We start from the raw sequence: 27,864 nt of genomic DNA on the forward strand, positions 1-27,864 counted from the left end.
AGAGAGACTGTCTCCTTGAGTAAGTATCTTCTATATAGCCCTGGGCTGAACAAAGCCTTGTGAGTGGATTTGATAGACAGAAACTGAAAGACACCAAGTGTGTGTTTGTCTGTGTGTGTGAGTGTGTGTGTCTGCATGTGTGAGTGTGAATGTAAGTGTGAATGTGTGTAAGTGTGAGTGTCTGTGAATGAGTGTGAGTGTGAAAGTGTGTGTGCATATGTGCATGTGTGCATATGTGCATGTGTGCATATGTGCATGTGTGCATGTGTGCATCTACGTGTGTGCATGAGTGTCTGCATGTGTGTGCACTTCACTTTGATACCATGTGATAGCTTTAAACGAGCATCACCATCACACAAACAGTGTCATTCCTTTTCAATCTTCTGACAAAAAAAATGATAGCCAGGTGTAAGGGTGGTTGACAGGAAGTGCATCCAACCATAGAAAATCTGCTGGAATAAATTGCATCTGACTTATGCAAGCAAGGAAAATATGCAAGCTCTCTTCATTGGCTTAAAACAAAGAGTTAAAAACACGAAGTACATACAGAAAGATATTGCATGTAAAAGAAATGACTGCAAGTTAAAAATAATAAATATGGAATTACTTTGTAAGACAAACCTTTTGGGGGTTGCAAAACACGGCCATTCTTTTCACACCAACCAACAGGGAAGATGAACGATGAATCAGCGTTGACCCAGAAGTCATAACATTCTGAATAACCATCAAAGTGTAACCGAATTCGGAACCCTCTTACCTCAGCAACACTGAGAACACAATAAAGAGACTGATGCTTTGGATCTATGCCTTCTAACTTCATACCAATTTTGAAACCATTCTTCAATGCAGGAAAGGGCTGGAATGGAAACAAAAAGGAATTAATAGACAGGTAACCAATAATAAAAGGGAGCAAAAATTAATTCTATAATCAATAGATGCAAGTGTGGCGAAGCGGTTAAAAAGTTTGCTTCCCAACCACATGGTTTTGGGTTCAGTCACAAGACAATCAGAGACAGACCAATGGAAACAGAATAGAGACAGAAATATAACAGGAGATGAAGTTAATAACCTAGATCGTCAAAAGAATTACATCTTGACATGGTGATAAGGTGGTTCCATAAATATGAAGAAGAATATTAACACTTCAGTATTCTGATTATTCTATCAAATGTAATGCTTATTTATTCACTTTTAAAATAACATTGTAGCGTAGATTTAAAAAGCCAGGTTTGGCTGGTTAGAACATAAAATAGGCAGTTATTTGGACTTGATATGGTTGGTTTAAATGCTACAGGATTGAAGTACATCAAAAGCTTACCTCTTTAAAAAGTTTGGTCGGTGCCCCTACAGCATTCTCTTGATCCAAATACTGAGCCCAGGTAAAAACTTTTGATTTCTTTCCAGCTAAAAACAAAAAGAAAAAAATGTAGATGAAATATTACACTTTCTCTCGTATTTTACACTTCTCTACTCCTCATTCCCCTAACATAAAGCTCCTACTCTTCACTTGGGGATCATAGTCTTGCAACATGCATGGCAACTCTACTAGTGTTGGTGAAATGGAAAAAAGCACCCAGTATATTCTGTAAAGTGATTGGTATTAGAAAGGGAATCTGACTGTAGAAACCATATCAAACAAACACTGGAGCAAGGTGCAGTCCTTTAACCCATCAGATCCTGTCAAACCGTCCAACCCATGCCAGCATGGAACACAGATGTAAAATGATGAAGATACAATCTCTCTCTTTAGCACAGTCAATTACGATGACAGCCTGCTCATGAAATTAATGTGCAAGTTGCTGCTGAGCATTCCACAGACACATGAACCCTTAACATAGTTCTGAGGGAGATTCATCGCGACACAGAATTTGACAAGATTGGCATTTGAAATACAGGTACTACTCACTTTTTTTTCCAACTGAGTGGACTGGAGCAACATGAAATTAAGTGTCTTGCTCAAGGACACAACACGTCACTGGAAATCGAACTCACAATCACAAGCCAAATAGCTATGTTTTTATCTTGCCACTAGCACTATTGCGGTCACCATACATCTTACAAGACTGCAAACCCCAAGGGAGGGGATATATAATTTATCATTCTACTATTAGTGGGATAAAGAAAAAAAGAAATGTACTTCATGCAGTGAGAGATAAATATCATTTAATACACATAGGATTTGAATATGAGCTACTATTAGTTTCATGCAGTAAAAAAGGAGATAAACAGGCTAGGCCTTATATATTAATGCATAGATTTGAGTCTGCAAGATTGCTTGGAAACACAAGGTTTGATATATAAGCTTGTCAGTTTATTAGGTTTTCACAGCATGAAACTAGTAATAGCTTGTATACTGTATACTGTAGATATTGGTTTCAAATTTTGAAACAAGGCCAGCAAGTTCAAGAGAGAGATAAAATTGCCCACATCAACTCCAGTGCTCAATTGGTACTTATTTTATCGACCCCCAAAAGGATGAAAGGCAAAGTCAACCTTGGCAGAATTTGAACTCCAAAGTAAAGATGGACAAAATACGCCCTGCATGCTAACGATTCTTATTTCGTTATTGCCCACAAGGGGCTAAACATAGAGGGGACAAACAAGGACAGACAAAGGGATTAAGTCAATTACATCGACCCCAATGCGTAACTGATACTTAATTTATCGAAGCCGAAAGGATGAAAGGCAAAGTCGACCTCGGCGGAATTTGAACTCAGAACGTAACAGCAGACGAAATACTGCTAAGCATTTCGCCCGGCGTGCTAACGATTCTGCCAGCTCGCCACCAGCATGCTAACGATTCTACCAACTCACAGCTTCAAAGACTTATATACCCAAACCTATGCGTATTATTGATAAAATATATAAAAAATCAATATCAATGCTTAAAACATACCAGCTATGGCAGTGATAGGCTTCTTCACCTCTTCCTCTACTTTCTCTTGTTTGACAACAACAGGCTGTTTGCAGTTACTGTCACACTTAATGACAGCTTGCTTATTATTATCGCATGCGTTGCCCTGACTTAGAACCAGCTTTCGTTTCTTCTTCCTCTCTAAACATTCATCCTTCTCTGATATGGAGCGTTTGAGTTTGCTGTTAAAAAAAAAAAGAAAAAAGAAAAACAAGCATTTTGAAAAACTATTTTTTTAAAAAATAACATTTTGAAAATACATAAATGGTTTTGTTTACGTTTGCATATTTACTTAATTTTTCCAGTTTCATCATCGTTTGAATGTCCACTTTTCCATGCTCGCATGGGCCAAACAAAATCTGCCTCGGCAGATATTCCACAGCTGAATGCCCTTCCTGTCACCAACCCTTAATAGTTCCCAAGTAAGGTAATATTTCCCTTTGACTAGACATGCTTTCACGGAAGATTCAAAATTAAGGAAACTGACTGCATGATGGTAACATTCATTTACAACTATCATGCAATGCCAAGGCCAGGAGGCACTAACAGACAGACACATACACATCTATAGCTCTTCTCCAGGTAGAATTCATGCTTGAAAAGTAGATGTTAAGATGATGATGATGAATAATGATATAAGACTGAGGTAGATGTTAAGATGATGATGATGAATAATGATATAAGACTGAGGTAGATTTTCTACAGCTAGATGCCCTTTCTGTAGTCAACTCTCACTTTCCAAGCAAGGTAATATTTCCACCCCCATGGTCAAACATATTTTCTTGTCTGACACTGACACTCATTTACAACTATAACACCATGTCACAAACAAATGTAAACAGACACACCACCACCACCATCATCATTTGTTTTATAATAATACTTACTATTTACAATTTGAACACTGGCAATTCTCACTGCTATCTTTCCTTGAGCATTTACTCAAATCTGGAGAGAATAAAGAGAACAGTCTTAAAACTTAATAAAATTTGTGATTAATAACATGGATGTGTCAAAATTACTACTACCAAACGTACAGGACCAAAAACTATCATAAATTATCATAAATTATCATAAAACTGTATCACCATACTCAGTTTTCAAATACATAATCTATTAAGCTCATGGTTTTATTACCCAAATATAAGCCTTACCATAGCAGTTGGACTGACCCCAAAGTTACATAAAATCAATTGTGGTCAAGATTAAGCAAGAGTGCCCTTAACCCTTTTAGCATTCAGATTACTATGACAAATGTAATGCTTATTTATGCACATTGTTTTAAATTAATTATGCATCATCTCATCATAGCTTCAAAATTTTCAATGACTGCATCGTCATTTAATGTCCACCTTCCATGTAGGCACAGGTTGGATGGTTTGACAGGAGCCGGCCAGGTAGAAGACTACCCCCAGGCTACTGTGTCTGTTTTGGCGTGATGCTCTTCCTAACACCAACTACCCCACAGAGTGGATTGAGTGCTTTTTACGTAGCACCAGCACAGGTGACATCAGTTTTAACATGGATTTTACAGCTGGATGCCCTTCCAAATGCCGACCACTTTACAGTGTGGACTGTAGATAGAAACTGTATGGAAGTTTGTTGTATGCGTGTGTGTGTGTGTGTTTGCATGTTTGTGTGTGCTTATGTGTGTGTGTTCACATGTTTATGCATATGTGTATGTGTTCATGCATGTGTGTGCGTTTACGTGCATGTGTGTGCATATTTATGTGCATATGTGCATTTCTGCATTTGTGCATGTGCATGTGTTTGTGTCTGAGTGCGTGTGTTTGTGTGCATGTGTATGTGTTTATGTGTATTGTTTATATTATGCATATGTTTATATGTGTGTGTGTTTGTGTGTTAATGTTTGTGGTTATATGTGCGCATGCACATGCACTTGTGTGAGCGGGCGCTTGTGTGCACGGGTGCTTGTGTACGCGTGTGCTTGTGTGTGCGTGTGCTTGTGTGTGTATGTGTGTGTGTGCTTGTGTGGGTGTGTGTGTTTGTGTTTATATGTGTGTGTGTTTTTATGTGTGTGTCCACCAAGGTTTGACAACCAATGTCGGCATGTTCTCATCACCTGTAACTTAATGGTTTATCAAAAGAAATTGATAAGATACCAAACTTAAAAATAAATGCTAAAGTTAATTTGCTCCACTAAATCTTTCGAGGCAGTTCCACGACATAACTGCAGTCCAATAACAAGACAGATAAAAAAAAAAATTCAAGATATGGAACAACATACCGTTACATTCAGGGTTCGTTGTACTGGAATCTGGTTTGCTGCTCGTGTCTGTATAGGCACTGTCAGCACTACCTGGGTCACTGCTAGTCTCCATCGTCTCCACACACTCGAGATCACTGTCTTTTACAATTTCCATTATGCCGAATTCATTCAATTGAAACTATTACATACAAAAAAAAACGACATTTAAAATATGTATGTATATATCATCCTCATAATTTAACATGTGTTTTCCATGCTGGCATGGGTTGGACGGTTTGACAGGAGCTGACCAGCTGAAGGGCAGTTCAGGTTCCATGTCTGTTTTGGCATGGTCTCTATGGCTGGATGCCCTTCTTAACACCAACCACTTTACCGAGTGTATTGGGTGCCTTTTACACAGCACCGGCACGGGTGCTTTTGACATGGCACCAGCACTTACAAGCCTGCAAGATTAGGAACACTCAGCTGGAGAGGGTTGCAAGAGACAAGCCTGTATGCCAGGTCAACCACATTTTTACTTAGCATCATGGTGCGTCTTTTCCACCACAGCAAACCGCCAGGCATCTCACTCCCCCTGACATCTTGTAGAGCTCAACAAGGATGCCCTGCAAACCGTGGTGGAACAAAATTCCATTGTAACTGTTGAGGAACTAGCAGAGAAGCTTGGATTTGATCATTCAACCACTCATTGACACTTGCATGACATTGGAAAAGTCAGCAAATTGGATCAATAGGTTCCTCACAAACTTTCCGAGTCTAATCGCACGCAGTGAATGAATGTGTGCTCTTCTTTGCTGTCACGTCTCACAAATGAGCCATTTTTGGACCGAACAGTGACTGGTAACGAGAAATGGGTTCTCAAAAAAAACATTAAGCACTGAAGACAGTAGGTAGGGAAAGGGGAAACACTGGCACCCCAGGCTAAAGGAGGTCTTCACCCACGTAAGGTATGTTATCTGTTTCGTGGGATATGAACGGTTTAGTCCATTTGAACTTTTAAGCCCAAACCAAACGATAACAAAGGAGATCTACTGCGAGCAGATCAAGTGACTTAAGAAAAACAACCGCCTTTGGTTTCAAGACAAAAGGTGTTTTTCCATCAGGATAGTGTTCGGCCACATACAGCAAGGATGGCATTCCAAAGACTGGAGCTGTCTGAATGGGAAACAATGTCCTAACCACCATATTCGCCGGACATTGCCCCATCTGATTTTCATTTATTCCACAGTCTTCAAAATGATTTGGACGGAAAAAATAAGAATTTCTATAGATGAGGTCAGAAAAGTACTGGAGGAGTATTTTTCGTCACAGACAAGTAAATTTTGGAAGGGAGGCCTTGCAAGTCAACCAGATAGATGGAAGAGCATCGCAGAAAGTGATGGAGTGTATATTTTAGATTAAAAAAGAAGTTTATCTTAATTTTGAAAACTAAAAGAAGTATAAAAAAACCACATTATTTATGGGATGACCCTATATATATGTATATATATATTATCGTCATAATCATCATTAAATCTCCACACTACCATGCTTGCATGGGTCATGTGATATTTGTTGAAGCAGATTTTCTACGGTCAGATGCCCTCCAAACTTGAAATCTTGGAGTTAGCCTGCACTCTTAACCATATGCCCGTGGGCATATGGCATAGTGGTTAACAGCACAGGCTACTAACCCCAAGATTCCGAGTTCGATTCCAAGCAGTGACCTGAATATTAATATTAATAATAATAATAATAATAATAATAATAATAATAACAACAACAACAACAACATCGAAAAATACCTTAGGAATGAGAACCCAGGTTCGAAATTTTCCCAAGACACCTGATGATGGCTGGAGGGTATATCAGCCGAAATGTTGTGTTGGCAACAAACAAGATGAGGACAAATATCCATCAAATGTAAATAATGTAAACAATGTACATAATTCCTCATCTCTCAAATATAGAACTGAATAATAATAATTTCAAATTTTGACACAAGGCCAAGTAATTTAAGGGGAAGGGGTAAGTCAATTACATTGACCCCCCCAGTACTCAACTGGTACTTATTTTACTGACCCTGAAAGGATGAAAGGTAAAGTCGACCTCGGCAGAACTTGAACTCAGAACATAAACACGGATGAAATGCTGCTAAGCATTTTGCCCGGCATGTTAACGATTCCATCAGCTCACCCCCTTAATAATAACAACAACAATAATAATAACCATAACAACAAATATAATAATAATAATAATAATCATAATAACAACAAGTGATAATCAAAGGTTTCTGATTTGTCTCACCTTTATATTGCTACCTGGAAGCGTGGCTATACCATTTTCCCAGTCGAGGCTGTTGACTGGGTCATTGTCAGGTTCAATCTTTATTTTGGGACCAGTAGTGAGCTCCTCCACTTTGTCAGCCACACTCCCGCCAGTATCAGCAGCTTTAGGGGGTATGTCCGTCGTGGTGTCTGGCTGGGCCTGAGTCTGAGATTGAGGAGGCTGGACTTGGACTGGGTTCTGGGATTGGACTTGAACAGAAGCTTGGATTTGGGTTGGGGCCTGTGGATGTAGCTGGACTTGAGCTGGTGGTGGAGGTGGTGGCGGTGGCGGCGGCGGGGGTGGCTGGAGTTGGAGTTGGGGCTGTTGAGACTGGGATTGGGGTTGAGCCTGCAGCTGAGGCTGTGGTTGTGGCTGTTGTTGTTGTTGTTGTTGCTGCTGCTGTTGTTGTTGCTGTTGGGACGGCTGGGACATTGTTGCAATGATGGGGTTGGAGAGAGAGGTAACTATTTGCATAGGAACAGAAGCAGATCCTGGATGAACCATTTGAAGTGGGGTGGCAGCAGAGCTGCTATTGACTGCTCCCTGCAGCGACGGAACGGTGGACAACTTCTTGGTGTTGGCAGAAGTGGAAGCGATTGAAGAAGCCACCCTCATTACAGGAGCCGTCGTCGTTAGCGTGGTCACAACATGAATGGGTGTCGTAACAGCCGGGCCAATCATTCTTATGGAGGGGGCAGTTGAATTGTTCAGCGCAAAAGTAGTGGTACTACTTACAGGAACCATATGGATGGATGGGTGGTTTGTGGTGGGAACATTAGGAAGCATATGAACATGAGTTGCTGTCGTGGAGGGCTTTTTGTGTCCGGTTGCCAAAGTGCAACTGGGAACCATATGAGCAGTAGCTGTGTTTGCATTGGCCAGCTTATGGACAGGTAAACTGTTGCTACTGGTGACAAGATGCTTGGAGGTCATCTGTATCGGAACAGACGTAACTGTGATCGGAAGCGTGTGTGCAGTTACAGACGACGATATCGAGACCTTTGACATTTCCTGCAATTTGTCTTTACTCTCGTTGTTGGCCTGTTTCATGGGAGCCGGTACAGCTTGAACAAGGTTGGCGGTCATCGTTGACTGAGAAGTGGAATTCACGGTCTGCATGATGGCGGGAACCAGTGTGTGACTAACATGGGTCACTCCAGATATGTCTGGCTGAATCCGAATCGGCTGTGGTCCATGCTGAGCTGCTGCAACAGCGTGACGGTTTGGTGCCATGCCAACTGTCACAGCCTGCCCCTGTTTCACAGTAAGCGAGTTTTGCATAGCAGCATTGGATGACATAATGCTAGGAGCACGGAACTGAAGAGCTTGCGCATTGGATATCTTCAGTGGCAGAGTGACACCTGGTGGCAAGGTGGCAACTTGGGACGTTCCAACTGGACTGATTAGATTTCCTATGTTACCAATATGACCTGCCAAGAAGAAAAATAAAGAAAAGAAAAATTAGGCTTCAGTTTTATTACATAGGAGAGAATTTTTGTTTCTTCAGTTCTCAAATAGTATTATTAGCATTTTGCAAATATTCAATTTTGGTGCAGGCAAGGAAGTGCAGTTAAGAAGACTGCTCGCCAACCATGTGGTCTTGGGTTCAGTCCCACTGTGCAACACTTAGGATATGCATCTACTATATCGCTGAGTCGACCAAAGCCTTAAGGGGCAAAAACTGAAAGAAGTGTGTTACACATGCACACATGTGTGTGTATGTGTCCCTGTCTAGATATCACACTTGATGGTTATAAATGAGCATCACTCATCATCATCATCATCATACAAGCAAAGTTGTTTGTTTCTAGTCTTCTATGAAAAATCCATCTGGAAATTGGGAAATATTACCTTGCTTAGAAACAAGCGAGGGTTGATGACAGGAAAGGCATCTGGCCATAGAAAATCTGGTGCGACACATTCTAACTGACCCATGCAGTCAGGGAAAACTAGACGCTAAATGATGAATGATGATAAGAATGGCTGCTTTTCAATTGTTTCTTTCAACTCCTATACCCTCAAATCAACAAGGAAGGCTCAGCTAGAGCTAACAGTTAAATTTCCCTCAAATCACACCCTTCTATGTTTAAAAAACACAAGAAAGAGGACACACTAGACAATGTATTGTCCTATATTATGCTAAAAAGTCAATGACCATAGCTGAAAATACCATTGATCATAGGGCATGCTCCAATAAGATTGACCTAGGGTTAAATGACAAAGACAATTGCTATATGTTTTAATCATGCAGTAGGAAGATAACCGGTTATCAGCTAGGTAGCCTGAGCAAGGTCTAAAACATATTAAAAGACACTTGCCCAAAGTGCCAAGCAGTGGGACTGAAACCCAGAACTACATGGGTGGTTGGTAAGCAAACTTCCTACCACACATTTATATCGGCAAGAAATTTTGAGGGAATTTCTAAATTAATTCTTTCGGTGTTGAATTTTCGAGAAAAATGGCCAAAATTGAAATTTTATGAAGTGTCGATTTACGAAGGGAAATAAGTGATGCAACCTTCTTAAAAGAAAGGGGAAGTAAGCGTTGCAGCATGAAAGTAGAAGGGAAATAAATAATGCTGGCTTTAAAAAGTTTTCTATGTTTAAAAAAATAACACACACACATTCAAAACACGTTTCTTCATATGTTGCTATCCAACCCCACTCTAATATGGTTTTACAGAGTTTTCTGAGCAGTCGAGAATATCTAGACGGTCAGTAGGCATGAGAGAAGAAGCTGCCAAATCGCCCTCACATTTCACTGTACTGTAAGCATAATGTATATCTTAACGTGGATATAACCAAAAAAAAAAAAACTCACAAAACTGCGAGCTTTCTACATACAGTATGACCACGTTTAGCTAGATATACAGAATACTATCTTGCACTAAAACAGCTTCTGTCGCTAATAACGAATTTTTACTCTATTGTCTTAAAAAAAAGAACACATTCGATAATGCAGTCCTAGAAATGACAGTGTCTAAATAAAAAGTCAACAGGCGCAGGAGTGGCTGTGTAGTAAGTAGCTTGCTTACCAACTACATGGTTCTGGGTTCAGTCCCACTGCGTGGCATCTTGGGCAAGTGTCTTCTACTATAGCCTCGGGCCAACCAAAGCTATATATACACATGCATATTTATATATATACACGCATATATATAATACACACACACACACCTATGTATATAGATACACACCTATATATATATATATATTTATATATATATATACATACACACACACACCTATATATATATATATATATATATATATATATATATATATATATATATATATATATATATAGAAGGTTTAGATTTAGATTCAAGATTGAATATGGTACTAATATTTAGGCACCAGAATATCGCATTACTTAAATAAATGGAGTAGCATGAAACGTGCGTACTGCAATCATCTTTGAAATCCGTGTTGCTTATTTTGATTATATATATATATATATATATATACACACACACACACTCACACCTATATATATATATACACACACAGCGAAAGAAGGAATGCAAAGCAAAAGAATGATAGGGGGGGGGGGGGGGCTAGATGAAAGAATGAAAGTGAGATGAAAAAAGAGGGAGGTGAGAGAGAATAATAAAAGATAAGAATGAGAAGCAGAAAATGAAGAGACCAACAAGTGAGAAAGAGAGGCAAAAGTATTAGAAACTGATAATTACCCTTCACCATGGTGACAGTGGCCGGTAGTGCACTGGTTGCAGCAGGTCTGATACCTAGTGCTGCAGCAGCTGCAGCTGCTGCTGCTGCTTGGTTGTCTCCTTGCATCCCTGCAGTTTTCACATTGATCACACCTGAAAAAACAACAAGGGTGAAACTTGAAATAAAACAATTGGCAAGAAGAGAGTAGATGGAAATAAATCAGACTTATTATGAGAGCCAAGAAGATGCAAGCAATGCAGAGAGAATATGGGTATAGAGCTGTAAGTGTTTTGCAAATTGTTGGCACTCCGTCGCTTACAACGTAGAGGGTTCCAGTTGATCCGATCAACGGAACAGCCTGCTCGTGAAATTAACGTGCAAGTGGCTGAGCACTCCACAGACACGTGTACCCTTAACGTAGTTCTCAGGGATATTCAGCGTGACACAGTGTGACAAGGCTGACCCTTTGAATTACAGGCACAGCAGAAACAGGAAGTAAAAGTGAGAGAAAGTTGTGGTGGAAGAGTACAGCAGGGTTCGCCACCATCCCCTGCCGGAGCCTCGTGGAGCTTTAGGTGTTTTTGCTCAATAAACACTCACAATGCCCGGTCTGGGAATCGAAACCGCAATCCTATGACCACGAGTCCGCTGCCCTAACCACTTGGCCATTGCGCATAACTACAACTTAATCTGCTAAAAATAACAGCCAAATCCCCCAATAAATATAGATTGAGACCCAGAATTTTTGGAAAATCACAGAAGGATTCTGCAACGAAATAAGTTTGGGGTATCACCGATATACACAAATACAGGCAAAGGCATAGATGCAGTGTTAAGAAGTTGGCCAAAAGTCAGCCGACAGTAAATCAAAATTCCATAAATACTATTTGTAATTCTGTATTGACTCGAATGGAAAAATGTGTCGCTCAACAAGGACTTCAGTTTGAAGAATTTTCATGATGTTTCATATTTAGATGCTTTTATTAAATCCATTCAGTTGTTAAACATAAATAAATCTTGGAGTTAAATGGTTTTGATTTACTGTCAGGTGACTTTTGGCCAACCCTCTGTGTGTGTGTGTGTGTGTGTGTGTGTGTGTGTGTGTGTGTGTGTGTGTGTGTGTGTGTGTGTGTGTGTTAGTCCACCACCACCACCACTTAAACTAGTGGTATTGGTTTGTTTATGCTCCTGTAATTTCAAACTTAAGCAAAAGAAACGAGCAGTAGGCATAGGTGTAGGAGTGGCTGTGTGGTAAGTAGCTCGTTTACCAACCACATGGCTCCGGGTTCAGTCCCACTGCGTGGCACCTTGGGCAAGTGTCTTCTACTATACCCTCGGGCCGACCAAAGCCTTGTGAGTGGATTTGGTAGACAGAAACTGAAAGAAGCTCGTCGTATATATATATATATATATATATATATATATATATATATAAATATGTATGTATGTGTGTGTGTGTGTATGTGTTTGTGTGTCTGTGTTTGTCCTCCAACATCGCTTGACAACCGATGCTGGTGTGTTTACGTGCCCGTAACTTAGCAGTTCGGCAAAAGAGACCGATAGAATAAGTACTAGGTTTACAAAGAATAAGTCCTGGGGGTCGACTTGCTCGACTAAAAGGCGGTGCTCCAGCATCGCAACAGTCAAATGACTGAAACAAGTAAAAGAGTAAAGAGAGTAATTTTTCAAAACGTAATTTTTCAAATTTATTCTTTCGCTGGTCCACAGCCTGGTGCACAGCATGGCATTTCATTAAACTGGTAAAAGCAACAAAAATCTTCTAACTGACCAGACATGAAGAGCAAAGAACCTGACCTTTAATAGAAATGTTTATCAATGAAATGAAGCAAATGCTAAAAGGTCTTAAGCATAAGATACCACAATTGATCATTTTTATTTGCTCAAATGCATCTGGTCAATACAGGATGAGATGTTCAATGAATAATAAGTTCTATCATTCTAGAGCCTTGAAGGGAATTATACGTTTGACAAATACTCTTTTACTCTTTTACTTGTTTCAGTCATTTGACTGCGGCCATGCTGGGGCACTGCCTTTAGTCGAGAAAATCGACCCCAGGACTTATTCTTTGTAAGCCTAGTACTTATTCTATCGGTCTCTTTTTTGCCGAACCGCTAAGTTACGGGGACGTAAACACACCAGCCTCGGTTGTCAAGCGAAGTTGGGGGGGGACAAACACAGACACACAAACATACACACATACATATATATATATATATACATATATACGACGGGCTTCCTTCAGTTTCCGTCTACCAAATCCACTCACAAGGCTTTGGTCGGCTCGAGGCTATAGTAGAAGACACTTGCCCAAGGTGCCACACAGTGGGACTGAACCTAGAACCATGTGGTTGGTAAGCAAGCTACTTACCACACAGCCACTCCTGCGCCTATTATCCTGGACATCTTGCCATAGGAAATCTGCCTCAATAAACTCCATCTGACCCATGCCAGTATGGAAAAGTGGATGAGGAAGAGGAAGATTTAAGATCATGAAGCTAAGTATTGGCTCTGACAAGAATCCTCCATCTATTGTGTCAAAAGATAAATAAATAACAAAAATCAATAGAGGAATACCAATGCAATGTTGGCAACAATGATAAAATTTTAAAACAAAACTCACCATTGGAAATGGTCAGACTGATTCCTCCTGGGAAACCTTGTGAAGTGGCAATGGGTACGGTCCCTGGTGCCAGAGGTAACACCGTCTTGGTGTTGTCAGCAACATCTGTAGCTTTGAACTTCTTTACTACAGCAGCAGGAGACACAACAGCAGGAGCTAGAGTGGCATTAGCTGGTTGGCTAACAGGAACACTCATCATGAGGGTCTATCTGTCAGACAAGTTCTGCAAGAGAAATGGAAAATATTAACACTAGAATCAGGAGAGAAAAAGAAACAGTGCATTCATTTTTAATTTAACACTCTAGCATTCACATTACTCTGTCAAATGTAATGTTTAATTATTCACATTGTTTTAAATTAATTAAGCGTTATCTCATAGCTTTGAGATTTCAATGCCGTGATTCTTTTAAAAATGATATTGTAGAGTAGGTGTGAGAGGCTGAATCTGGCCAGTTTGAACATTAAAACAGGTAGAATATTTGAGCCCATTATGGCCAGTCTAACACTCTAGCATTCACATTACTGTCAAATGTAATGTTCGTTTATTCATATTGCTTTGAATTAATCATGCATTATCTCATAGCTTCAAGCATCTGATGATGTATCTGGTCCAAATCAACCAGAATCAGCACCTCACACCTACTCTACAATGTCATTTCAAAACTAACAATCACATCACTAAAATTTCAAAGCTATGAGATAACACGATTAATTCAAAACAATGTGAATAAATAAGCATTACATTTGACAGAGTAATCTGAATGCTAAAGGGTTAAGAGTCTCAAACCAGCTGAAGTAATCAGTTATGTTACTTAAAGACAGAATAAAAATGAATGTAATAAGTTTTTTGTGCAGACACAGCATATCCAATATCCTTTCTTGAAGAAGATTTGGCTGTTATTTGTAGCAGACTCTCTTGTTGGCTCGTATCTCACAGGCATTTTGTACCTAAATGTGCAAATATCCAAGCTTACAACATCAATAACAAAACAGATAATGTGCAAGGAAGAAACGAACAGGAGAGAATAATGACAACAATAGTTTTTTTTTTTTTTTTTTTTTTACTAAATGCATAAAATTTTTAATTATTTTCAAAATTAATTGAAACACTTAGGTTATGTATTTCTGAAATTGTCTCAAGAGAGACAAGCCATTTTATATTAATCTGTCCAAAGCTGCTTCTGATCCTAAAATACAGATTTGCTTGTCTTAAAAGTGCAGATATTCGTATTTAAATTGAAGAGGGGAAAATTCAAGACGTCGACAATAAAATGGACACCCTTTGGACTTTCACATACTTATTTTCCTTTGAGTGTTTCACAAAAATGAGTTGAAATCATTGCAAGTAATACAGCTTTTATTTCTCTCTCATATTTCATTAAAATTTGAAATTAAAGATGTTTCAACTATTTTTTGCTTGTGTAAACACTTCATTCCTACATTTGCCTTTATAAAACTTTTCATCACCTCTACAAGTATAATTTTTAATTGTAACTGAAAAGGTGCTGAAATTTCGCTTACCCAAGCAAACTTAAGGATTGTTTTGAGTGTAAGAGGAAGTTATTTATTCAGCTTATTTGTTATGAACGTGTAAGGAAGAGAGAGAGGGTTGTGTGTGAGACACATCGTCTTTAGTGTGTATGTGACAGAAAGAAAGGGAGAGATGTAAGTGTGTATCTATGTAACAGGTCTCAGGGACTGGTACCAAACTTTGGAATCAAAAGTTATACGAGACCCCAAATTGGATGTCTCTACACTGTTCCAAAGGTCCCAGCTGTCCCATCTAAGGTGAGGACCCACAGCTATTTAATGCCTTGCCAAAACATCTCAGGGCTATCCATGGAGTGTGGGTAGATGTTTTCAGGAAACAACTTGACCTCTTACTATCCAAGATCCCAGATCTTCCTTCACAAAAAGCCAATCACCTAGGATTAGCCATTTAAAAGGTGATTACACTGGCGGTGCACCAACATGGCCACAGCCTTAGGGTTGAAATGTAAAAGAATACATACACAAAATTGTATAAGTATATATGTTTGTGCATGTACTTATGCGGATATGAATTCTACGCTCAAGATTAAGCAGGTACAGATAAAGTGTCGGACAGTTTCATTTAGCTCTGGGAAATTTATGATGTTGAAGAGTTTAAACTTCTGCCCTTGTTTTGTGAAGGAAATGAAGCGCGTAAGAACGAACCCTAGCCACTTAGACATACAGGAGAACACACACCTTCATTTTGTCTCTCTCTCTCTCTCTCTCACACACACACATACAAAAAAGATGCAAGCATATGTATTTATAAGAATTGGATGAGATCTGATGGCTCGGCCATCTCTCCCCAGTTCTTATATTAATCATTAAGTTCAGAGATACAACAACACAAGGGATAACGGCAACAACAGAACATAGTTTATTCTAGGTTGGTGTAGAGCCGTTTCGTTCCTGGGTGAATTGGCATGCCGCTAGAATACCAAAGAAGCTTCGACCACATGACGGGGTCGAGTTGTGTGAATACATGGTGTCACCACCGCTGCTAGAGAGAAAAGAGGTCGGACGCTATTGCTTTCTCTCTACCTGTTGCATTGCGCATGCGTGCTCAGGTACTTCCGCTGACGGCAAGTCCTTGCACATGCGCAATGGCACTTCCCAAGATGGCGGCCACACGCGCCACTACATATTTATGTATGTACGTGTATATGAAAGATAATGGGTGTATGTGTGTGTTTGTGACTGACTACAAACACACAGAGCTTAATACAGCGAGCGAGCGAGCACGCATGCACACATACACGTACCCCCACTATCTTTCATATACACGTACATACATCTTTCGGATCTATTTTAAAACGGGGGCACCAGTTTTCATTTATGTTTTATGTAGTGTTTTTGGTACTGAAAGACTTTCAAACTTCGTATACTTATCTATTTTGTGTTATAGAACACAAAAAAAATTTTGTATTCGAATTTATTTCATGTAAAAAATTGTCTTATTTCGATAATTTCTACTAATCACTGACGTCTATTCAGTTGAAAAAAGTTAGCGCTGTAACGGTGTATATCGTATTAATCCCCTAACCCTAACCCTAACTGTTAACCGTAACCCTAACCCTAACTCTAGAATCCGAACTCTAAAATTGTTACACACATAGATACGCACAGCGTAATTTATTATATAAACAATATATGCGTATAAATTACGATTAAACCGGATGAAATATGTCACAGGGAATAGCATTTTTATGACCGCCCAGCAGTAACTCTATTCAGCTGAATAGATGTCAGTGATTGGTTGAAATTACAGAAATACGACAACTTTAACATGGAATAACTTGCGATGTACGTTTTTTTGTTGTCCCAAGTTTCAAAGTGTTTCGTTAGTGTTTCGTTAAGAAAATACTGGTGCCCTCGTTTTAAAATAGATCCCATCTTTCCCTTTCTGCTCTCACTTCAAAGCAAATGTCAGCTTCCACGCGTCATGAAAACAAAAGTAAATAAATAAAAAAAATTTCACGGTGATTAACGAACAATCATATGATCAAGTTTTACGTCTCTGCGCGTTAAAACGAAAGACAGATACACTGAGCTGCGTATAATTCATTTGCTATCAATGAAAAGCATGAAATTGTACAATAGAGAAGAGCAAACGAAATACGACAAGAGTTCCCAAACGGTGTAACCCGCAAGATGTCGCCAGACGCTTTGATTGTATTTAAAACGAGTGAAAACAAAATATCAAATTCGAAATATAAAATCATGATAACTATATTTCATTTACAAAATAAGTAAATAATTTTCTGCAGTTTAAATTACATTTATTAGCTTACATATATTAATTATCTAAAATGTATTAATTGCCGCGCGACAAACGGTGTCAGTTTGTTTATGTCCCCAAAATTTACAATAAACTTCAAAACCCTTCAAGATGTCCAAGCAACTGTGTCCTGTAGTTAAATGACTAGAACCAGTAAAAGACAAAACACCTTTGTTTTTTTTATTTTTCCAGTATACGCAAAATGTGTCAAAATATTTTGTCTTGGCGATCTTTCGGTAGAAAGATGACCTTTGTTTTTGTATCACAAGTAATAAAAAAAAAAATTGAGAATCTTTGAAATTCAACGCAAAAAAAGGGACAGTTTTGGAATAGCTATCACTCTTTCATGGGGAAAGGAAAGAACGCGAAATTGAGGTGGAGGGCAATCCAAAATATTAATTCCCGTTATATGAAAAGAGACCGAAATGCTGGAAAATGAGGGGGGGGGGTAACACCCAATTTTCTGCTTTTCTTTCCACCCAAGATGAAGTGAGAACGATTCCAAAACTCAGCAAGAAACGGGGATGGGGGTGAAGATTGAGCTTAGAAAATTTAATGCTATCACAGTTTGAAAACTTATTACACCTCACAGACGTACAACACGTACAAGTAGCAAATAAAGTCCCCCAAACCACGCCCTACGTCTTAGAAAAGGAAGAACACGAAGAATAATGCAGTCTTACACTATCTCTGACATTAAAACGGGATGTTCAAGGTTGCATCCTTTGATTATATGTCTGCTCATTCAGGGCTAACCTGGACTAAATAATATAAGGTAGCCTCTAGTGTGGTTACTCGACCTGTTAGAAAAAGCAGATACATTTCGCTCGAAATTTACCTATTTTAAATAAGAGGACGTATCGGAAAATATAGTACAGGATATATAAAAGGCGAGGTAATTCTAACTGAAATGCTTTTGACCATAACAGCTGTCAGGGGCCGACTTGGGACTGAACAGCATTTGTAAAATGCAAGCAAACACGGGGAAGGGTAACCTCTTCGTGATTACGCAACCTGTTAGAAATAGCAACCAAAGCAACCAAGGCGGCGAGCTGGCAGAAACGTTAGCTTAGCGGTATTTCGTCTGCTGCTACGTTCTGAGTTCAAATTCCGCCGAGGTCGACTTTGCCTTTCATCCTTTCGGGGTCGATTAAATAAGTGGCGATCTTTCGATACTAATCCTTTTTCTGTCATCTCACGAAGAGGTTACCCCTCCCCGTGTTTGCTTGCATTTTACAGATGCTGTTTAGTCCCAAATAAGTACCAAATAGTGACCAAATAACTACCAGTTACGCACTGGAATCGGTATAATCGACTTTAATCCGTTTGTCTGTCCTTGTTTGTCTCTTCTGTGTAGCCCCTTGTGGGCAGTAAAGAAATAAGAAATAGCAACCAAATTTCTCTCAAAGCAGACCATACAGTCTTAAAAACAGAAGAATTCACCGTTCGGGAAAAAAGACAGGATAGTAACAATTCGAATGTTAGTTATAAGATCTGCCTGATCAGAACTGACCCAGATTTTTTTTTAATCTTTACAAAAAAAAAATGAATAAATCTAATATTAAACCCTATTTTCAAATAGTGTATTCAAATAATTCCGTTATCTTCTTTCGCCAGAACAGCTGAGAGAAAAAAAAACTACATCAGGAGACAGAGACAGACCAAACAGACAAAACAAATGAAAATTGTTACCACATCTATGTATGATTCATCTTAACTAATCGTAACAGTTATATATTCATTATACTGCTGTCTTTTCCTAAACTAAAAGCGACTCACAGCAGCCACAACTTATTTGAAACTGGACATTTTTATTGATTTTTTCCAAGGTTCGTCAAAATAAAATCACCACGCACAGACTATGTCAAATGCATACATACATTACACGCGTATAATAAAGTGATGCAAGTATACATTGTGCGCGTAATGTATTGGAGTTATATAGTGTGCCACGCAGATTCTCAAATTATACATGACACCACATATACTAAATGCAATATATATTGTCGGATCAGAGGGAAATCACAGGGATGTTTCCGGGAAAACACGGGCATGGCTATGCATTTCTGTAGAATCGAACCAGGAACATTGTACTCTGGGTTCGATCCGGCTGCGCAGCGCTTTTGAGTGTCGTCACCTCGTGTTTGACCAATTATCTCGTCAGTGGAATTTGAGAGATGGAAAACGTCACATAATCTTTTATCTTTTACTTCTTTCATCAACCTTGAAGGGTTTTAGTCAAACAAATCGACCGTAGTACTTATTTTTTAAGCCTGATACATATATTCAATCGGTCACTGCTTCCGAACTGTTATGTTACGGGGACGTAAACAAACTAATAAACTAACACCGGTTGTCAAGCGGTGAAGGGGGAAAATAATGACGACTTTCTTTCAATTTCTACCTTTCAAACCAACTCACGAGGCTTTGGTCGGCTCAGGGCTACAGCAGAAAATGCTTGCCTATGGGGTTACGCAGTAGGGCTGAACCCAAGACTCACAAAGTTGGGAAGCAAGCTTCTTTAAGCACACAACCACGCCTACATATAAAAAAAAAATCCGTGAGTATCCATCGATCTTTATCACCTTTCGATTGAAATACCGGCGAGAAAACCGAAAAAGAACCAAAAAAAAAACGTAATATAATAATGAACAGAATGATACGAATGAAGCTCCTTGTTGTGTCTTACTGTCAGAAGTGCAATGGCTCATTGGCATTAAATAAATACGAAATATAAAATTACATTGTGTAAACTGTTTCACTACAAGTTATGAATTTAGGAATATATTTGGAATTCTTAGATGGTTATGGGGTTAAAAAGCTCGAATTTCAATCACATAGTTCCGGGTTCAGTCTCACTACGAGGCACCTTGGTTGCGCAAGTGTCCTTTAATACGGGCTCAGACCGACTAATGCATTCTGAATGAATTTGGTAGACAGAGTCGTTCGTACGTAGGTATCTACGTATGCGTTTGTCCCCCACCACTACTTGATAGCTAGTGTCGGTTTGTTTGTGGCTCCGTAACGTAGTGGCTCGGCAAAAAGAGTCCGATAGAATTGGTACAAGGCTTAAAAATAAGTACTAGGATCGATGTGTTCGACTAAGTCATTCACAGTGGTGCATTCAGCTGCTGTTCAATGACTGGAACAAGTAAGAGATTGATAAGTCATCTCAACTAATCATTAAAAAAAAAATAAAGATTTGAAAACTAAACTCTCGACAGACTATCTGTGGGTCTTCTCTTTCATCATTTTCCCTAATACTGCAACTTTTAAATGTTGATTAAGGGAAGAACGTCGAAGGCTTTGCTTCCTATGCACAGTATTTGTTTCACTGGTTCCAATCATTGGACTGCGGTCAATGCAGAGTGCAACACATTCAAGAGATTTTAATTCATCGTATCGACCCTAGGATTTATTTGCCTGATATCTGTTATCGAATGACCAAATTAGGTTTTCGGACAACGCTTTTGTTTTTTGCTTTGTTTTTTTTTTGTTTTTTACACCAGTAAACATATACAGACGGACAGTGGACTTTCGGAATAAAATCTGAATTTTTCCAGACTTTTTCTCTTTCTTAATGTTTTTAAAAATGGAAAACTATCAAATGTGGAAAAATCCCGAAGAAACGGATTTATTGGTGGAGATGGACTATATGTAATCTGAACCTTTCCCCCCCCTTATTTATTAATTTTTTTTTTACGGAACCCCACGTTTTAGGCTATGGAGATTCCGATTCTGAAAAAAAATTTTTTGAAAAATTTCAATTCCCCCCCCCACCCACCAAGCAGGCTATTTACATGCTAGAAATAACAGCCAAATCTCACAAAACTAGTGTTAGGGTTAGGGTTAGGGTTAAGGTCAGGGTTAGGGTTAGGTTTACCCTGTGGATCTATATAAAAACCGGGGGGGGGGGATCGAAATTTTTCCAGAATCGGATTCTCCATGGTCTGAAACATAGGATTCCGTAAAAAAAACAAAATTTAAAAGTGGGGGTATACCCAGATTACATATACTCCATCTCCACCACAAATTTAGCTTACAGATGTTTTCTGTAGTCACTATACTGATAAGTTTACTCGATTGGTCTATTGATCAATTGAGGGAAATTGAACGACCTAAGAAAATTAATGCTACTTCGATCTTCCCACTTCGGTTTTTATAATCAATTTCCGTAATTTTTTTTTTTTTAATCTTTTTTTCTTCGAAACTTGTGTAAAACCTCGACATTTCATAATATACACTGTCGAAAATTAATCTCGACAAAAATTTCGTTAAAATGCATTTTTAGACATTTACGGAGAAAAAAAAAACTAACAGGGATGGGTGAGCACCAATCAAAAGCCCTTCACAGTTGCCGTCTACCAAAACATTGCCTGCGGTACCATACAACGTGATCGAACCCATGACTACGAAGTTGCCAAGCAAACTCCAAAACTGTTCAGCCTTGTCTGCATCTCAACCAAGAATCGAACCTGCCTTGCAGATTTGGTTAACAAGGAATCTTAACCACCTTTTTACGATAACTCTTAGATTTATTTACAATACATTTAAAGCACAGATTTTTTTTCTTTTCTTTTCTTTACACAAGTATTAAAGTATTAAAGTTTCAAAAATGTTCAGAAGAAGGAAAAAAAGTAAATTCAGTGATGTCGATGCCTCTCCCGAAAACACTGCAACAATAGTTTGTGACTATCACAACACAAAAAAAAGTTAACAAAAATCAGAAATAAAATTAAGAAATGTGTAGCGTCCCTAAACGTTAAATAATAATAATGTTCGCAACGTTATTGTTGTTAATATTTGTAGTAGAAATAGCAGCAGCAGTAGGAAAAAACCTGCATTTTCTGTGTGTGTGTGTTCCGTTTGTAACTCCAACGGTACACTTCCATTATCATCCAATAATCAGGACTAATTTCTATTCTAAATTATACACAGCGAACAGCCATTCAATTAACAAGATTCCGCCCTCACCTTTCCCTCATAGTTCAATCTCTGGAATTCCTTCCTACCTGGTAACGAACAGATGCGGCCGGATTGATTTGACAAAACAAAAGAAATCAACGTAGTTGTGTGGTAAGAAATCTGCATCCCGATCACACGGTTCCGGGTTCACCTCCACTGCATGGCACCTTGTGCAAGAGTCCCGGGGCTGACTAATGCTTTGTCTATGGATTTGGTAGACGGAAACTAGAAGCCCCGTGGTGTGTTTTCTCTCCCCGCGTCACAGCTTTACAAACTGGGGTTGCCTTGTTTTCGTCCTAGTAACCTAACAGTTCGGCAAAGGGACAAAAGAATAAGTACCGGGATGCTTTATAAGAAAAATAACTGGGATCGATTTGTTCGATTAAACTTTGCAATGCGCTGCCCCCCAGCAAAACCGCTGTCCAATGACTGAAACAAGATAAAAATAAAGACATACATTCACAGCTCTTTTCATCTTTCTCCAGAAAACAAAAGAAATAATCACGCGTGCTTTTCCCAACTTTTGAAACTACCGCCTTTTTAAAACAAATTCCAGCGTTTTCTTCAAATTAACTTCCTTTTTCCTTTTCCTTAAGAACATTGCTTTACAAGAAGGCAAGTTTTTTTTTTAAATAATGTACATTAAGAATCGATCGAAGGCTACTTACTGTGGTGTATGCTGATGAAGGGATCCATCAGGGCTGCGTGTCTTTTTGTTTTTACAATGAAATCTAATCTTAAGGCGATTCTAACACAGCTTTTCTTTGCTTCACGCACTATTAAAACTATGGATGGACAAAACTGGCAAAAAAAATGTATTGCTTGCTTTAATGAACGACAGAAACGCTATTCGGAACTAAGTATTGGCATACATACACAAGTGTGCCCCCTACCCGACTTTTTGGTTTTCTCATGACTTTCAGAAAATCGTGTTTTTTTTAATGAAATGAAATTTTCTACAAATACCATTCAGATGGCATAGATTCTGATTATATGGAGGGGAGCAGAATCCCACAAAGTTGGTAGACGCACACACACACACACATCAATTTTTTTTTTTAAGTATGTACGTGTGCGCGACCACCAGATTTTCCTCCCCGCATTAAATTTAGATATAATCGAAATCTACACGACTTGAAAGATGTTTATAGAAATTTTCATTAAAAAATATCAATTTTGTCTGAAAGTTATGAGGAACACTTGTATAGATATCTTTTAATTGCGTCTCAATGTTACCAGTTCAAATCCTGCCGGGGTTGGCTGTCTACGAGTTCGACAAAGCATGCACCAAGTTGATTCAATTCCTAATATTTTAGTGAAGAAAAAAAAATCGGTCAAACAATATAGTTTGATGAGTTGTGAGCTTTGAGTTGTCAAAATGAGTTTTATAAAGATTTCTTTCTTTTTATAATGGGAAAACGTTAGCTTGTCATGAAGTGATTTCTAACTTTGGGAAACAAGCAGTGCTATTAGTTAGATAATATTTAGAGCAGATTGCCACCCGCCTTCTCATTCACCAAAGAGCCCTGTCCGGAACGTTAGAATTAGCATTTCAGAACACACTAATCGTATCCTTTTCTAATCGTTTTTATACTCTAGGAAGGAAGGATTGCGTTTTGCAAAGTCTAACTACGATTATTTGTTGTTATATTCCTTATTTTTATTTTGTTCGAATGTACTGAAATATTATATTCCATTTCATTAGCAACAGTATAGACTGAGCAGTGATCGAATAAAATCAAACTCTGAGTACGATTTCCTATTTCCGATTAAAGACGCGTCACAATTTCTTTTTTTATTTTTTTCATTCTAAAATTTGCTATATAATATACATAAAACCAAGATTTAGAAAAGACGGCATAGTCGAACTTTTTGTAAATCTCAATGAAAACCTCGTTTTTTTTTTTTTTTCCTGAAGACTACGAGTACAAATCAATAATGCTTCAGAGACCAATTTGATTATCCTCTTTACAATGTAAATTGTTTTTGTTTCGGTTCTTAGCAGAATTCACTTCACTCAACAGACGGGGAAAGCTTACCATAGTTAAGGTAAATTGCGTTGAAAGAAGAAACAAAACGGTAAAAATACACTTACTGAAATCGAATGTATTTCATTTACATCGCAAAAGCCCACCTGCTGAAAAATTCCAGGAATATCAACGTCATGGAATCCCATTTTTTTTTTTTTTGTCTTCCTTTAATAAATGTGAGACCAATATGGGAAATCGATGCACTTTAAAATGTCATCTAATACTGTACACACTTTAAAAACACACACACACAAGAACATCACAACAAAACCTACTATTTACTGAAACCTTGAACAAAACACCTTTTAAAATTTCGCTGATTTTTTTTTTTTTTTTTTTTTTGTGAATTTAAAAAAACGCATCCAGGAAAAAACAAAAAGAAAAGGCTTTTCTTCGTTAATAAATTTCCGAGAGGAAGTTCTTCAAAATTTATAACATTGACTTCAACAAGTTATTTCTTCGCATATAGAAAGTGTGGAGGTGGAGAAAGAGAACAAGAGGAAAGCGTATAATTAATGAGTGTGAATGTATGGGGGTGAGAGAGAGTGTGTGTGTGTAAGAGAAAGAAAGTGTGCAAACGCGCGCGCAAAGATAACATATATATTTCTATATACAAGCACACACAATACTTGCAGACGTCCTACGCATTATGTAATTCACTGCACAAAACAAAACCCATTATCAAAATGCATAAGAAAGACCAAGATGAATTCGATAAACAAAAAAGATAACTTTAGAAAATTTCACAAATGATCCAAGATTTTTTTTAAAGCAAACATTTTTAAAACCATCAAAAACTATCTCAAGCATTAATTCTCTACAGAGCAGTGGATTAGCAGAAATGGTTTTCGTATCGAGAAAATGCTCTACAATATTTTAGTCGCGTTTACTGGGGCCCTGGGCACCTATTGTGCCTGTTCTTTAAGACAAACTAGTTTTGCATCTAAATTCGGTCGGGTTCAACTTTTGTCATTCACGATGCTTCTAGGCCAATAAAATAAAGAAACCAGTCAAGTACTAAGGTCGATTACACGACTATATATCCTATCCCGGTTTTACGCATATGCTAGATCAATATTAATTGCATTGAGCATGAATTCATGTATTATTAACCAATGAAATTTCCCCGTGAAATTTTCACCAACCACGAGTGAGAGCAAAAGTAAGAGTGAGGATGAGAGAGAGCGGACTAAAGAGTAAATGTGACGAAAAGGACTGAGACTAAGACAGAAAGAGGAGGTTGAGATAGACGGGGGGGGGGGGAGAGATAGAGAAAGAGACCCAGAGTGAGAATGAGACAGATTGAGAAAAACGCAGAATGACGGTTAATGAGAGTTTGATGGGGACTTCAATAAATAAACATAAATACAATGATACAGAGATATTTGTAACATTTATTCCTTGGTTATTGTTTAGCCCAGTGTCAGTCAATATCGAATAGACATTTTATGAACCAAAAATGATAACAGAGAACATCCAGTCTTTTTATTTATTTTTTTTTTTTAAAAACAATGGACTACAATCTCTAAATGTGCTCTTCCATTTTTTGAAAGATATCTAATATAATTCGAAGGAGATATAGCTGCTTTTTCTCCCAAATAGAACGACGACATGCAGGAAACCCCTCGTTGACTTGGGGTTCATGTAGCCTCGTTTGTTTATGCTTCTCTCTCTAACTTTTCTAACATGAGTTATTTCTCTTTATTTGCGCCGCTGATATTTGTAAAATGTTTTTTTGTTTTTTCGAGATACGCACACTACATGCGAAAAAAACATTCCACATACGTTTATAAATATATATATAAAAGTTTGAAACAAGTAAATTCATCAATCTTCAGAGAATTAGGAGATAGCAGTCTGACATAAAGCAAATGTTTGTTCCTTCAATAAAATAACCTACAAACTTTGAATTTTAATCATTTCATTATATATTTTGGCGTACATTTAGAATGTCATAACCAACTATAAATATAACAAAAGTTTATTTCGTTTCTATTCCACTGATAACTTTCTATGAGAATCGAAACGCCAGCTGTAGCGAAAGTAAACCAAACCAATTTTGGCATGTTCAGGCTTCCGTAGTTCTTGACGTCGACAAATAAAATTAAAAGCCAGCTTTTTTATTTTTATAGAATTTTTTATTTTCCTGGCAGATGGATACATTCGGGAACCGTCTTTCCGATTGTTTTTCTTTTACCTCAGCAACAACATATTTGCTGGTGTATTTTGAAACAGTAAATTTTGTTAGTAAAATAATTATTTACTTTCTCTTTTATGTGAAATAATTTTTTTTTCTACTCGCGCCTATGACCGGTTCCCTCATCTCCGCCAAATTTTCAAACGATTAGTTAGTTCAATTACCTTTTAATGTCTTAAGAAATGTTTTATAATTGTATATCAGCAATGATGCACATAATTATATATTATATACAGTTTTAAACATCGTAAGTCTCAAAGCGTGCATTAGATCACGTGACTTTGCTAGTTTAATTAGGGTGGGGAAGTTAAAGCCCCCCCCCCCGCCAATAAGCTCAGATCAGAAAGTCGCATGATCAAAGCCGTTCCAATTTAGCCCATCCTGTAGGTTTGTGTAACAAACTACTTTATCTAATGTACCCGTCCGTTAAGACAACAGAGTGTGAACTGGGAGGAAGATTCGGCTACTATTTCTAAAGAGTGGCGAAACTGCGTAGAGGCTTTAGCTGTGGTGTTTCATAAAATATGGATTATTCGACGAGATAATATAGTGGTTAGCAAACCATTGTCTTTTTACCAATGCTCTGAGGAGAAAAAAAAACGCGTTCCAAAACTGTGCAGAGTATTATTTTAACATTAACATTTTGGAAGGAATTATGTAGTGCGTGCATCGATGTAGTTGTGAAATTAACAAACACTTTATGCGAAAGATTATATTATAATACAGTTTCTAAAACAATCGTAGAAAGATATTAAAAGAATTTGCCTGAGTGATTATCAATAAAGTTTAGAAAGTTATTTGGTTACAAACAACAATAAAACGGTGTATGGCGGGAAAAGACAGTAAGATAATAGAAGAGAGGGGGATAATTAACGAAAATGAAACAGAAATGCAGTATAATATATAGGCACGATATAGTAATGGGGAAATGAGATGGTAGAAGAGAAGACTGAAAGTTGGAGAAAAGTTACAATTTTGAATAAATTTAACAGCTGGAGTTTTCAGCGTAAAGATAAACAATCGTCATTTTCTAAAAAATAAAAGTTCATATTTTCGCCACCAAAAACAGAAGTTGAAAGAAAAAAATAGGGAAAATG

At 38.1% G+C, this 27,864-nt stretch overlaps 1 protein-coding gene across 20 annotated transcripts in view; it reads right to left on the reverse strand.

The window, feature by feature from the left end:
* The window catches only part of LOC106874968 (lethal(3)malignant brain tumor-like protein 3), a 93,244-nt gene that overhangs the window by 32,380 nt on the left and 33,000 nt on the right, over positions 1-27,864 (reverse strand). For 15 of the 20 annotated variants that reach the window (XM_089362312.1, XM_089362300.1, XM_089362314.1 and 12 more), the window contains exons 2-9: positions 13,765-13,987; positions 11,143-11,274; positions 7,431-8,881; positions 5,163-5,322; positions 3,802-3,862; positions 2,897-3,096; positions 1,319-1,404; positions 622-856 (exon numbers count right to left, since the gene is read on the reverse strand). In XM_089362312.1, coding sequence (XP_089218438.1) covers positions 622-856; positions 1,319-1,404; positions 2,897-3,096; positions 3,802-3,862; positions 5,163-5,322; positions 7,431-8,881; positions 11,143-11,274; positions 13,765-13,963 — 2,524 coding nt within the window. In that variant the 5' untranslated portion in view covers positions 13,964-13,987. Of the gene's footprint in view, positions 1-621; positions 857-1,318; positions 1,405-2,896; positions 3,097-3,801; positions 3,863-5,162; positions 5,323-7,430; positions 8,882-11,142; positions 11,275-13,764; positions 13,988-17,289; positions 17,411-23,208; positions 23,338-27,864 lie in introns of those variants that run through there. The other 5 variants (XM_089362320.1, XM_089362310.1, XM_089362316.1 and 2 more) reach the window with 4 other exon arrangements.

Source organism: Octopus bimaculoides, chromosome 14, assembly GCF_046866305.1.
Source record: "Octopus bimaculoides isolate indiv1 chromosome 14, ASM4686630v1, whole genome shotgun sequence".
Taxonomy (NCBI): Eukaryota; Metazoa; Mollusca; class Cephalopoda; order Octopoda; family Octopodidae; genus Octopus; species Octopus bimaculoides.